This window comes from Panthera leo, chromosome B2 (genome assembly GCF_018350215.1).
Source record: "Panthera leo isolate Ple1 chromosome B2, P.leo_Ple1_pat1.1, whole genome shotgun sequence".
Lineage (NCBI taxonomy): Eukaryota > Metazoa > Chordata > Mammalia > Carnivora > Felidae > Panthera > Panthera leo.
This window is the reverse complement of record NC_056683.1, coordinates 35,229,293-35,243,921: the sequence shown is the minus strand read 5'-3', so window position 1 is coordinate 35,243,921 and position 14,629 is coordinate 35,229,293. Positions and strand designations below refer to the sequence as shown.

Genomic DNA, 14,629 nt, shown 5'->3' with positions numbered 1-14,629 from the left:
ACGGGATAGGAATTATAACTTCAAATTAACAGCAACCCGGATGCAACTTGATCTACAGATTCCACACAACCCCAATTAAAATTTCAGCAAGTTGTTTCGTGGATATCGGCAAATAATTCTAAAGGTGTTTTTTTTTTTCTTTTTAAATACTTTTTAAAGTAACCTCAACACCCAACATGGGGCTTGAACCCACAACCCTGAGACCAAGAGTTGTGTGTTCCACCAACTGAGCCAGCCAGGCGCCCGAGATTCTAAAGTTTATATGGAGAGGCAAAGAACCCAGAATGGCCAACACAGTATGGAGGAGAAGAACAAAGTCAGAGAACTGACATCACCCGACTTCAAGACTTACTATAAAGTTGCAGGGATCAAAACAGTGTGGTATTGGCAAAAGAATAAGACAAAAGTGGGGTGTCTGGTGGCTCAGTTAAGTGTCCGACTCTTGGTTTTGACTCAGGTCATGATCTCACCGTTCGTGAATTTAAGACCCGCATGGGCTCTGTGCTGACAATGTGGAGCCTGCATGGGATTCTCTCTCTCCCTCTCTCTCTGCTCTTCCCGCACTGTCTCTCTGTCTCAAAATAAATAGATAAGCTTTAAAAAAATGAAAAAAAAAAAAGAATAAGACAAAAGATCGATAGAATACAACAGAGAGCCCAGAAAGAGACCCACATAAATACAAGCAACTGGTCATTGACAAAGGAGCAAAGATAATACAGTAAAGTGAAGGTAATTTTTTCAACAAATGGTGCTATTAAAATAACTGGATGTCCACATGAAGAAAGAAAGAAAGAAAGAAAGAAAGAAAGAAAGAAAGAGGGAAAGAAAGAAATCTAGACTCAGACCTACACTCTTCATAAAATGCAAAACTATACAACTCCTAGAAGATAACATATGAGAAAATCTAGATGACCTAGGTTATGGTGAGGACCCTGGGTACAACACCCCAGAGGCATGATCCATGAAAGACACAATTGAGAAGCTAGATTTTATTAAAACATAAAACTTCTGTAGTACGAAAGACAGTGTCAAGGGAATGAGAAGACAAACCACTGAATGGGAGAAAATATTTCTAAAAGATACAACTGATAAAGGACTGTTATCCAAAATATACTAAGAACTCTTAAAACTTAAGAATGAGAAAACGAACAACCTGATTACAAAATAGCCAAAGGCCCGAACAGACACCCCAGAGAAGAGGTTACACAGGTGGGAAGTAAGCATATGTCACAGAGAATTGCAAATTAAAACAACAATGAGATTTCACGACCCAACTATTAGAATGGCCAAAATCCAGGACACGGACAACACCAAAAGCTGGTGAGGGTGTGTTGTAACAGGAACTGTCATTCATTACTTGTGGGAAGGCAAAATGGTACAGTCATTTTGGAAACGTTTGGCAGTTTCTTACAAAACTAAACATTATATTCTTGCCATATGATCCATCCGTCATGCTTCTTTGGGTATTTATCCAACAGAATTGAAAACTATGTTTATACAGGGGCACCTGGGTGGCTCAGTCAGTTAAATGACTGACTTCAGTTCATGATCTCACAGTTTGTGGGTTTGAGCCCTGCATCAGGCTCTGTGCTGACAGCTCAGAGCCTAGAGCCTGCTTCAGATTCTGTGTCTCCCTCTCTCTCTCTGCTTCTCCCCCATTCGTGCTGTGTGTGTGTGTCTCTCTCTCTCAAAAATAAATATTAAAAAAAAAAAAAGAAGCAGTGTCTAGGTGACTCAGTTGGTTAAGTGTCCGACTTTGGTTCAGGTCATGATCTTGTGGTTCATGAGTTTGAGCCCTGTGTCAGGCTGTGCTGACAGCTCAGAGCCTGGAGCCTGCTTCGGATTCTGTCTCCCTCTCTCTCTGCCCCTCCCCTGCTCGCACTCTCTTTCTCAAAAATAAACATCTTTTAAAAAATCAAAAAAGAAAAAAAACTATGTCCGTGCAAAATGATGCACACAAGATGTTTATAGTAGCTTTATTCATAATTGCCAAAACTTGGAGGCAACCAAGATGTCTTTCAGTAGCTGAGTGGACAAATAGACAATGATATACCCAGACCACGGATAATTGTTCAGCACTAAAAAGAAATGAACTAGGGGTGCCTGGTTTGTTCAGTCAGTTAAGTGTCTGATGTCAGCTCAGGTAGTGATCTCGCAGTTGGTGGGTTCAAGCCCCGCATTGGGCTCTCTGCTGTCAGCACAGAGCCCAGTTCAGATCCTCTCTCCCCCTCTCTCTCTGCCCATCTCCACTTGTGCTGTCTGTCTCAAAATAAATAAACTTGGGGTGCCTGGGTGGCTCAGTCAGTTAAGCGGCCGACTTCGGCTCAGGTCATGATCTCGCGGTCCATGAGTTCGAGCCCCGCGTCGGGCTCTGTGCTGACAGCTCAGAGCCTGGAGCCTGTTTCAGATTCTGCATCTCCCTCTCTCTCTGACCCTCCCCCGTTCATGCTCTGTCTCTGTCTCAAAAATAAATAAACGTTAAAAAAATTTTTTTGAAAAAAAAGATAAATAAAAATAAATAAGTAAACTTAAAAAAAAAAAGAGCTATCAAGCCATGAAAAGACATGTAAGAAACTTAAATGCATATTTCTAAGTGAAAGAAATCAATTTGAAAACGTTGGGGCGCCTGGGTGGCTCAGTGGGTTGAGTCTGACGTCGGCTCAGGTCATGATCTCACACTTTGTGAGTATGAGCCCCACATTGGGCTCTGTGCGGACAGCTCAGAGCCTGGAGCCTGCTTCGGATTCTGTTTCCCTCTCTCTCTGCCCCTCCCGCAGCTCGCGTGCTCTCTCTCTCAAAAATAAACAAACATTAAAAAAGAAAAGAAAAGAAAAAGGCTGTCTGACATTCTGGAAAAGGCAAAACTATGGAGACAACTATCTGACATTCTGGAAAAGGCAAAACTATGGAGACAGCGAAAAGACCAGTGGTTGCCAGGGATTAGTTAGCAGGGAGGGAGGGATGAATAGGCAGAGCCTAGCGGATTTTTAGGGTGGTGAAACTATTCTGTATGATACTATAGTGGTGGAGACATGTTATTATACATTTGTCCAAACCCACAGAGTGTGTAACACCAAGAGAACCCTAGTGTGAACTATGGACTTTGGGGATAATGAGGTGTCAATGTAGGTTTGATTCCATCAGTAGTGGGGGAGGTTGTGTTGGTGGGGTGGGGGGCGGTCAGAGGGTGTATGGGAACTCTTTCTGCTCAATTTTGTTGTGAACCTGAAAGTGCTCTAAAAAAATAACAGTTTTTTAATAAAAATAAAAATAAAAAAAAAGAAAAGAAAGAAAGAAGAAGAAAAACCAGCCTGGATGTTTCCAGGAATTACAGATGGTTCCGTAGGGGCGAGGCACAGTAACTGAGGAGGGGAAGCAAAGGTCAGGAGTGGAATGTGCTGGAGGGGTTGGCCGGGACGTACCCTGTGGGGAATGGAGCATCACTGGGGAGTGCTGAGCAAGGGCGTACGGGGGCAGGTGCCGTAGCAAGGGCACTGTGGCAGCCCTGTGGATGAACTGAGATGGCAGAGTATACCCACGAAACAGGCAACGACTGGCAGAGTCTAGGCGTGGAGCGGCAAGGCTCTAAACCAGGACAGGACATGCAACAGGGAGGCAGAACTCTCTAGAGCTTGGTCCTGATCAGAAGCAGAGGCCGAGAGAAAAGACAGGAGCTCTCTGAGGCTGCCACGGTCGTTCTGGACACAGTGAACTAGAGGCACTTTGGGAGACAACTGGGGGAATGAGCTTGCGACACTTGGGTTTACAAAACTAGGGCTCGGGCGAGAAGCGTGGGCAGGGAATGTAGGGTGGAGGTGACTCGGCCCTGGGTGGAAGGGAAGGCACAGAGCCGAGGCCTTGCAGGGAGAGGGCGGAGGGTCGGTAGGAGAGACCAAAGTTTCAGAGTCAGGTGGAAGAAAGGAAATTCTACACAGGAGACAGAAGTGGAAAAGAGGAGGTTCAGGAAGGGAGTAGTGAGTCTCACAGAAGCCAAGGGAAGCAGACGTTCTCCACGAGTGTCAAGTGCTACAGAGAAAGAAGGGCACTGAAACCTGGTGACTTTGTCACCTTTTCACATGAGATCAAGCCCTGGCCCTTTTCTTGTTGAACTCCAGCTTCCGAGTAGGCAAATGAATAGTACCGTGGAATGGGTTGAGATTCGAATTTTTGAAGAATATGCATTAGCCGGAACAAAGAAGGATGAATGTTCTTGTTTTAAAACAAGTATTTTTGTTTTTAAAAAATCTTTTTTTATTTATTGAGAGAGAGAGGGAGAGGGAGAGAGCACGTGCGAGTGGGGGAGAGAGAGAATCCCAAGCAGGTTCCATGCTCAGGCACCCCAAAACAAGCGTTTCTAAAATGAACTCTAAGCTTCTTGACTTAGAATCCAAACAGTCATTAAACAGGACGACTTTATTACCATCGGTAAGAGAACAATGGAATAAACGGGGGCGTCCACACCTTGGAGCATCAACCATTAAATAGGAAGGCTTGGAGCTACACCAGGGGACTTCAAGAGAACTCTGTGAGGTACTGAGTAAGAAAAGTGACAGACACGTGCCTGGAATACAGTCACATTTTGAATAAAGCAAGGACAAGAATCTTGATTCAGGATTATGATTAGAGAGCATGGAGGAAGCCATGGAAACACGCGCACGGCTGTGTATATGTTACATAGACCTGATCAGGGAAGGGGGCGAGTCACATGGGGGAGAGGAAAAAGTCTCTAGCAAGCAACCAAGGAAAGACAGGACACTAAGCAGTGTATAGGAAACAGTTCTATTTATGCATTTATATAAAACTGTGTAGATAAAAAAGACATTACCAAAAAGAAATTACCACACCAAAATAACTTAATTCAAACGTGCACCGAGTTAACAGAGGGCTGAGAGTGGCCTTCATCAGTGGCAGCTGGCTCACGTGGGCCAGCCAGAGGCCTGGCTGTCCCCCTGTGAGGACCGAGGACATCCACAGGTGAGGCGACACTATGATGACATCCGGCCCATGTGCAGCCGGCCGGGGAGACAGAAAAGGGCATGCGGGGTCTCATTTGAATTCTGGGCGAAGTGCAGGGATGTGGAGAAAAGAGGAGTCTCATAAAGCTGGGAGAGAATTTTAGGGAGGACCAAGGCCGGGGCAGCGGGGCGGGGGGAACAAGTGACCAGGCCCCTGGGGCCTGCCTCATGAGTAGGATGTGGCTAGAGGTCTCCTCAGTTATGGGACAAGAGAGAACTGGAAATTTAAGAATGACACTGAGTACAGGACAGTTTTTATCAACCAACATACACACTTTTAATTGCAAAAGTAAAAACTTTCATTACATAAAACTTTAATTTACATACATTCTTTACACGGTGGAAGTCGTACGAGTTTGCAGCACATTAAGTTACTGTCAACATTCTGCACTGGACACATTTTAGAACAGCTCACACTATTCAGAGCACGTGTGCTTGGGACAGGTGTCCATCTGCCTCTGCCTGCCAGGACCTTCCCCGGTTCCCCGAAGATGCACAGCAGCTGTCCTGCCTACCTCCGCCCCCCGTCTGGTCCCCCAGCCTCAGTGTCTGTTGCTGCCTCTTCCACGGAAGGGAGCAGGGAGAGAGACCACAGCTAGCTTCTGAGGGTGAAACTGTAGCAAGAAGTTTGGAGGGGAAGTTGCCTGTCATGAGACTAGGGGTTCCTGGGAATGCCATGTGTCTGTCTGATCCTGTCACTGATTCTTGTGCATAAGTGAGAATTTGCTCCTAAGAGGGCCAAAAGTGCCCCAAGGGGCTGGAATTTGAAGGCTGGGACACTGCTGGTCTTTGAGTAAAGGTGGCTTCACAGGATGACCTCACCTACCCCACAGAGGTGTTGTGAGGAAATGAGGGCAATCAAGCTTGGCACAGAGCTGAGGTCTGGACTCCCCGGATTCTGTCGGAAACTCTAGACTGGTTTCCCTTCTCTACACAGGTGCTTGCAGCTGGGGCTCACGGTTGGATTCATGCCGCCGACAGACGTGCTAAGTGCAAGAGAAACGGTCGGGTCAGCCCCAGGCCTCCACTAGGAGTTACATAACATTTCTTCTCTCCACTATTCTGAAAAGCTCTGGACATTTCCCAGTCTCCGGAGAGAGGAAGATGACAGATGTATTTAGCTCTAATGCTTAAATTATGCAGGGCAGGGAAACCAGACACTAAGGGACCTGGACATCAGACAAGCTGGCTGGAGGACCTCTCACCAAGGCCAGCACTGCGTCCAAGGGTGGGCCCGACTTGGGTGTGGCGCTCAACAGGGAGAGCACCTGTCCATCTTCTTGGAGATGCTTTTGTGGAAGAAGCCGCTGGACATTGGGAGGCTGGGGGTGAGGAAGCCAGGGAGACGCACGCTGATGGCGACACAGCACACTCCCAGAGCCTCCTGTTTTTCCTTTGCTATGGGGCTATCTCTATAAGCACCGGCACTTTCCTAGCCTCCTGGCCCTGACACCATCAGCTCTGTGCATAATATGAACAGCTCCAAACATGGAGAGAATCTCAGTCTAGAATGCCATCTAAAGCACATCTGTGGCATGGCCTTCCTTTGACCAATTTTAGTGCATGATGGGTCACCGCTGAAAGTTAATGAGCAAAGAGCTGTGAACTCAGGAGAGTTTCTCCCCCATCACTAGGAGAGCTCAAAAGCCTAAAAGACCCCTCCGATTAATAACGGATTCTCAAAAGGTAGCCAAGGTTGCCTCTCTCCATGCAACCAGACAGGCAACTTTCTCTTTCCCCTACAACTTGGGCTTCTCCTGTGGGCAGGGATTAGATGAGAAGGGAACATGTGCTCTGGGGTTTTGAATGTTCATCGTGGAAGCCACTGGTTAAGAAGCAACTCATTCCCGACTATATTAGAATGACTGAGGCCGTCACCTGCAGCTAAGGAACTTTTGATTTTTATAAAAATAATTGTTCCTCCACAGAGGTCTATGCTGGAATTTGGGAGAAGGGAACAGAAACGAGAACTGAAAAACAAGTGAGGTAAACTCTAAGGGGACCCACAACTGGAATTGGGCAGAGTCCCTCTTCTGGTCACACATCTGGAAACATGTGGGGATGGGAAAATGGCTGGACACAGTTGTGTTCCAGCCACACTCACTCTTAAAGAGTTTTCAAACAGGGAGGGAAAAAGTGAAAGGATTTTTATAAAAGTCATCTGGTTAAACTCTCTCCTTTTCCATTTCTGTCCAAGACAGTTTTGAAAACAAACCCTGAAGAGTTCCCGGCTTGCTGACCCCCTCCCTCAGTCCTCCTCCCCAATGGGGGCACACCCGAGACAATTAAACCCACATCTTCATTCTTGGGCACCACACTGTGCTGAAGCAGGAAAATAATACACTGCAAAACCAACTACCTATTGGCCAGCAGTTAACTGGTCTAAGCCCTAGTTGTCTGCAGGACTGAGTAACGACTAAAGGAGATCACGTATATGGAGACACTCTTAGGATGGACTGGACAAATGTTACTCTTCTTTCTCTCAGAAAATGAGCCCAAATCTGCTCACTTCTAGACTGTTTTGTTTTTCACCAAATAAGTAGATTCTGTTTTGTTTCGTGTTTTTAAAGATTTCATTTTTCAATAACCTCTACACCCAACGTGGGACTCAAACTTACAAACCCTGAGACCAAGAGTCTCACTCTCCACCGACTGAGCCAGCCAGGCACTCCCTAGATCTCTGTTTTCATAAACCGTATTATTTTACTTCTGCTCTTCCCTAAAACAAATTGGAGATAAGGGAAGAAGATAAGTTCTGCCTCTTTCTATAAGCCTGAACCAGTACAGCGTCTTGTCAATACTGGACTCCTCTGGACCTCAGGACATCTGGAGGTAAGTGCTTCAGACTGCTGCCAAAGCAACCTTCCTCCCCACAGAGCTGATCTGGGGATCCAAGTCTCTACTCTGGGAACCTACAAGAAAGCGAACCTAACCCATGTGCGGAGGTCACCACCGTGTCACCTCTCAGTAACCACTCAACAAACTTGCGAGTCCCTGCGGTTTTGTACTTACTGTGGTGGTGGAGGCGGGGGGTTGGTTAGGTGGCCCCACCATGACTCCCCACCCTTCTTCCTCATCTTGATGACCCTCTTTCGCGCACCGGGTCATGTGGAAGGACTTGTGCTGCTTCCGTGGGGGAGCTGGGGGTGGGGGTGGGCGAGCAGCACCCTCACACAAAGCCTTGGGAGAGACGGACTGGCTGGCCACTGCGGGTCATTCCTGTAGGAAGCCGTTCCTGTACCCTGCTTATCAGAATTGCCTTGAGGATAAGGCCAATTACTTCTATGTATCCAGTAATTAAGAGCAGAAAACTCTCTGTGGAAAATTTCCTAACAGAAATCTACCCTCAGTTCTGAACTGGGTAGACTTTAAGTAAAATGAGTCGGAAATGCATGAAAAGTCTCAGCTTATCTGCGGCTACACCATTTTTTGTTGAGCTCGACAGCTCAGGGGCTTGGGGGACTCCCCAGGGGACACTTCAGAAGAGCGACACATGCAAGAGCGACAAGAAGAAAACTTTTCCTAGTCTTTAAAGTTTTGAGTTGAAGTGGGTATTTTATGAACATTCGTGGTGTGAAGGGCAGGTGGGAAATGGGGAAGGAACACGGGGTGATTCAAAACGACAAAACAGAAATCTCAACCATCAAGATAGTTTCTTTTTCTACTAAGGAACCCTCTCTTTCGTTAACCCGAAGGGCCTAATTTAAGAAAACTCTAAAGAACTTGTTTACATATAAGCCTTCTCCATGCGCAGCAGGGGTAAGGACACTGCAAAGGCTCTAAAAGCTTGCGCAAAGCTGGCCTTGAAATGATCCCTCTGATTTCAAACCTCTTAAATCATAACGGCTTAGCAGCATGACTTTAATATGGACAAAAAATTTTGTTTTTCCCGCATTAACCCACACAAGGCGCGGACTTGTTTAAGAAAAAATTCCCTCAGGTACCATTCATCCTAGTTTCATTTAAGTCCGTGGAGGCAGAGTATTTCCACCCTGAGCTCTGTGAACCATGCTTCTCCTTTACAAGCTCACAAACCAGCCCCTCAGGGACTTGATGATCCCCACTGCTGCTCATGAGAGGTGCTGAGAGAGGGCCCAGGGACATCCTTGGAGGTGCAGGGGTACGTCCAAGGATGAAGGGGACCCCGCAAGGAGTCACACATTCTGCCCTCACCACCGCCTGCCATTAACCCTGTCACGGACACCTGGATTCATCTGATTTCTGCAATTCGGAACCAGGGGCTACAGTGTGGTTTTTTCCTTCAGCTGGGTGATGGCATAGGGCCAGAGGCCAGGTATCTAGCAGCATCAATAAAAGAATAAAGGGGGGGGGGTAAAAAAAAGGAAGAAAACTATGTCCTCATTTACACCATTTGGTTAATACACACTAAAAGCACTTGGAGAAAACAGTGAGCATAGTGAACCACCCAACTGAAAGAACATAGCTTTATACTGTTACAAATAATAAAAATACCTCACCTTGTTTCCCAAGTACAAAGAGAGAAATCATTTTGAGACAGAGGATCCCACAGTCGCACACCCAGCTGGCAAACACGTGCGGTCTGGAGCTCCTTCCCCAACCACATTACAACATCAGCTTGACACATCTGTAAAACATCTTCCCTGCGGAAAGTTGGACCCTAAAGATCAAACCCGGGGAGGTGCCCTCTCCCCAGGCCAGCGCTCTAACTCATCCCCTCTGAAGACACTTGGTAAAAGCGACCCAGCTGACAGAAGCAGTGCTGCCTCAGCAATAAAGGGCTCTGCCGAGGGAGGACCAGGAGTCCAGCTTCTGAGAAACCATCCAGATAGGCGAGCGGGAAGGGAAGGGAAGGGAGCTGGGGGTGGGGGCTGGGGGGAGGGGGGGCCGGCATGAGAACCTGATGAGATGGAGGAAAGTATTACCTCGGCAATTACCATTTCAATTATAATCAGACTCCAACCTGACGTCACTGAGACTCCAAGGGCCATGGACACTGGGAAGGCAGTGCATCTCTTGAGTGCAATGACATTACTTAATCTTGGTTCTAGATTCCATTCTGCTTGGGAAACTGCAACAGCTTCTTTAATTGACCATGGCTTTCCATAAAAGTATCGGGTGGTGTGGCCAGGAAGACAGGACAAGCAGGCCCACCACCTCGTAAGGGATGGCCCTGAAGTCAGGACCTGCTGGCTACCCTCTCTGTGGCCAGGGAGCCAGCAGAGGGGATCACACCACGTAAGTAAGGGAAGGCATCAGCCCTGTTTCCTGCCTGAGGGGCAGCCTCAAGGCTGCGGTTCCAGAAGGTGTGGAAGAGCCCAGTCTGTCACAGACAGGTACCAGCAAAATCCCGGGGCCAAGCAGGGAGGCTGGAAGAGTCGGGAGGGCCGGGCTCTGGCCATTGCCTCCAGCATACAGCTGGCTCATACACGCATGCATAGGGCAGATAACTAAGTAACCTTAGAAAGTGGTTTCCTCGTTTCTGTTTTTATTTCTCCCCTTTCGATCTGGTCTTCGGACCTCAAAGTTGTTCCTCTGTACAGTTCTTGTTTCCTATAGTTCTGAGAGGGTGGTTCCATCACAGATGACCAAAGGCTGGACCCCTCTGGCTGTAATGTAGACCTTCCAGTGGGTGGCACCGGCATAGCCTTGAAGGGAAACAGCAACAGGAAAGCAGGTGAATGGCAGGGACTGGGCACACCTGTGGGCACGAACAAGGCAGGTCTGCCTGGTATAAATATGCCATTATTGGTCCTCTCTGTAACCGGATGTCCAATGGGAGCCACTACGAACCCAAGTGCTTCATCACCACCACTCACCTGGCTAACTATGACTCACAACTCAGCAGATTTACAAAAGCAAGATGCTCTAGATGAGGCTGGTGCTGGGCATCAATTCTCAGACCCATCTCATCTTTCTTGGCAAGAAGATACGATGAGTTCTGAGGGAAGTAGGACCCCCCCATCCAAGTCTCCTAATGTTATCGGTCACATGGCCTCATTATAGAACATCCAGAATCGCTCAGACCAGCACTTCCTAAACTGTGTTCTGCAAATAGTAACATGCTGTTAGGATAGTCCAATGGGTTCCATGGTCAAGGAAGTTTGAGAAACACTAGGTTCCTCTAAGGCTTCTGGAGACTTCTGTACACTAATGTGCACTAGGTAATCACAAGACAGGCAGTTCCCCAAATCAACTGATCCAACAGCCCTATTTGCCAAGGGCTTTTCTAAGGGGCTTCTGTTCCCATCCCTAGGGTCATCAGTGATCTGAAGAACTGTTTAGGAAACACTGACCCTACACTATTTGAGTGGAGTAGGAAGGTAGACTTAAAAGCTTTAAAAACTTGGAACACTTCAATAAACTCCTGATGGAAAATTTTCTAGAGTGCGACATACCTTACCCATCATTAAATTGAGAGCACTGAATAGAATTTAACCTCTACTTAGTGACTCAAGAAAGGCCACTATGGGGGTGCGTGAGTGGCTCGGTCGGTTAAGCGTCCGACTTCGGCTCAGATCATGGTCTTGTGGTCCGTGAGTTTGAGCCCCGCATCTGTGCTTGCTTTGGATTCTGTGTCTCCCTCTCTCTCTGCCCCTCCCTCGCTCATACTGTCTCTTTTTCTCAAAAATAAACATTAAAAAAATTTAAAAAAGAAAAAAAGAAAGAAAGGCCACTATGGGCAGTGACTCATCAACCACGGCAGGTAGATGATGAAGCATTCTTGAAAATGCTTCTCATCACAGGTTTTCTGGTGATGTGTATTCCTGTCCCCTTCCTGTCTGCCTTCAGAGGACAATGCTTACTTCGGCAAAAACCATAGAACCCACTTGTCACAGTGCCATTCTTTAGGGCCCCCCAAAATGCTAGAGCTGTCATCTGTCCTACAAGCACTGAATTATTCTCCTTTGCTGTCAGGGTCCGCTTCCTGTGCTCATCTTTAACTGTGGCAGCCGCAGCCATCGCTTCTATTTCTGCCACTGCTTCAGAAGCTCACTGTCCTCCCCAGCCCGCCCTACCCCGTTCTTCTCCCAGACCTGCCCTCTCCCTCTTGTTGTAGTCAGTTCCCCATCCCTTCTCCCCGTTGCTGTCCTGCGGCTGGCCTTTCATGCCCACAGGGCTCCTTTCCTTCTCATCAGCAAGCCAGCCAGTCACGGCCCGGCAGGTTATCATGCCCCGGATTTTCGGCTTTTCATCACTATTCCCACCAGCCTTTGATGCTCAAAGCTTCTTTGATCACTGCCACCCATCCATTTATTCCCCCTAATTCTTTAATTGGCATTCTAGAGGTTTGTGAGATCCAGGAACCTAAAATTTGGATAACTAAGGTGTTTCTGTAGTTGTCTGAACTGTCTGGCATTTGCAGAACATAAGACAGAGACTTTTTCAAGCATAACTACGCACTCTCAAGCCCAAATGCCATCCATACAGGCTTGTGCAATAGACATGCCTCATGGAAGGGTCACTCCGCTACAGGAAAATAGCTTCAAAAACAATTTCTACACAAAAATCCTCTTCTTTGCAGTAATTCCCAGGGGCCAGGCCAGCTGTGCTCCATTATCAGTTAACGCTTAATTTGTGCATGATTTTCATTTCTACATTGAAATAAGTTATGTAACATGGATAAAAGCCTGTCATGGTTTGCAGTCTGTATCCTACTTCCAAATGGGTGAAAGGTTTCCAGGGACTGGGGTCTTCTAAAGAGGTAAAATTAAAAGAAATCAATTGGAAAACCAGTCTGGGCTCTGTCAGGGACCCTAGGCTTCCCCCTAGGCTTTGTGAGGCAGGAAAAACACAGAGGGCAATAGTGATACTATCTGCTTCCGCCAAGAAAACTCTACTGTCAAACTGATTGCTACGGACAGCAGTTGATTCAAACTTGCTTCCTTGGAAAGGATTTTTAGAATATAATGCACAGAATAAGCCACAGTTGGGAAATCATGGAGCCAACGGTGAGTCATGACTGTGAGGCTATGACTTGGCAGTGGGACCCACACGGAAGGGAATATTTCCTCATGGGGTCATTGCCCTTACATACTGCTCGCACTGCGTTATTAGCAAAAGAGACACAGAGAGGGTTTCCTCAAATCTAGAATTGTACCTCCCCTGGCCTGCCCCTGGTGAAGGAGACACTTAAAGCTTGATGCTTTGCCTAGGTGATGGGAGGAACTTGGGATGGTCACCTCTCCTCTCTGGGTCTCAATCTCTCCTCATCTGTAAAATAAAGGATTGCTCTAAAGATTTGCTTCTTTTTTTTTAATGTTTATTTTTGAAAGAGCATGAGTGGAGGAGGGGCAGAGAGAGAGGGAGACAGAGGGTCTGAAGGGGGCTCTGCACTCTCGGCAGGGCTCGAACTCACGAACTGTGAGATCATGACGTGAGCTGCAGTTGGACGCTCAACCGACCGAGTCACCCAGGTGCCCTTAAACATTTTCTATAATGCCTTCTAACTTGAAGTTTCTAAGACCAATGGAACACATCGCACATTCTAAATATATATAAATCGAGGCCCTTCTCTGCTACATTTCCTTATTAGTTGTTCTACCGAGCATAAATACTGACTCTGTCCATAAAGGAATGCTCTTTTTGACTCTATTTAATTGAAGCTTTCTGAAGGCAATATTTAATTCTTAGAATATTTTCTGAGTTAAAAACTACAAAGATCCTGAAACTGACCTTGCCCCTGGGGGCCCCACCTACCAATATCCCCTGGCTCTAGCGGCATCGCCACGGACTGGCAGTGTCTTCGGCACTGGGAGGGAGGGATGAGCTGCAACATGGCCTCGCCGCTGCCAATGATAAATAGGTCATGCATTCTATGCATCTGGAGAGGAAAGAAAAAAAAAAAAAAAAAAAAAAAACAAGGAAGAAGAGGAAGGAAAAGGAAACAAAATAAAACCCAGTGGCATGGGAGATGAGCGTACACAAATCTGTCTATATATGGCTCTGAGTTTCATACCAGCCTAAGCAACAAAGAAAACAGAACCAATAACACAATTCGCGATTATGTCCGAAAGACAAAAACAAACTAGTTTCTCCTAAGCATGGCATCTCCTGATCTTGAGACTAGGGTGAAATCTCTTCTGTGGGTTCTCATAAAGAGACATCCTCAACAAATAGCCCGAATGTAGATCTAGCACGAGCTTCGTAATTCATGACTACTTCTAGCCACAGCTCCAAAGCAGGCTAAAGGCAAATCATCTCAGTGCAATTTAACAGAAGTCTAGCAGAGGCCAACACATAGTGGTCTAAGTACACAATCTTCTGAGGGTCTGGTGTGAGCCAGATTTCTATTTTTTTAATTTTTCTAATATTTATTTATTTTTGAGAGACACACACAGACTGTGAGTGGGGGAGGGGCAGAGACAGAGGGGGACACAGAATCCGAAGCAGGCTCCAGGCCCCAAGCTGTCAGCACAGAGCCCGACGCGGGGCTCGAACTCACGAACCGTGAGACCATGACCTGAGGCAAAGTTGGACGCTTAACCAACTGAGCCACCCAGGTACTCCAGCCGGATTTTTTTAGAGAAACAGACAGTCTGCATATCCTTTGGGCAACGTAGTATCATTTCTAGGATATTATTTCTTACTGCCAGAGTTTTGATGAGAATTGAACAGCAGGAAGTTCAAGTTCA

The 14,629-nt window shown here is 46.8% G+C and overlaps 1 protein-coding gene across 5 annotated transcripts in view; it reads right to left on the bottom strand.

Annotated features, from left to right (window-relative positions):
* Positions 1–10,462: 10,462 nt before the first annotated feature.
* Positions 10,463–14,629, bottom strand: part of CB2H6orf89 (chromosome B2 C6orf89 homolog) — a 39,663-nt gene continuing 35,496 nt past the window's right edge. For all 5 annotated transcript variants that reach the window (XM_042938595.1, XM_042938598.1, XM_042938596.1 and 2 more), the window contains 2 exons: positions 13,695–13,818; positions 10,463–10,642 (listed from right to left, as the gene is read on the bottom strand). In XM_042938595.1, coding sequence (XP_042794529.1) covers positions 10,548–10,642; positions 13,695–13,818 — 219 coding nt within the window. In that variant the 3' untranslated portion in view covers positions 10,463–10,547. The remainder of the gene's footprint in view (positions 10,643–13,694; positions 13,819–14,629) is intronic.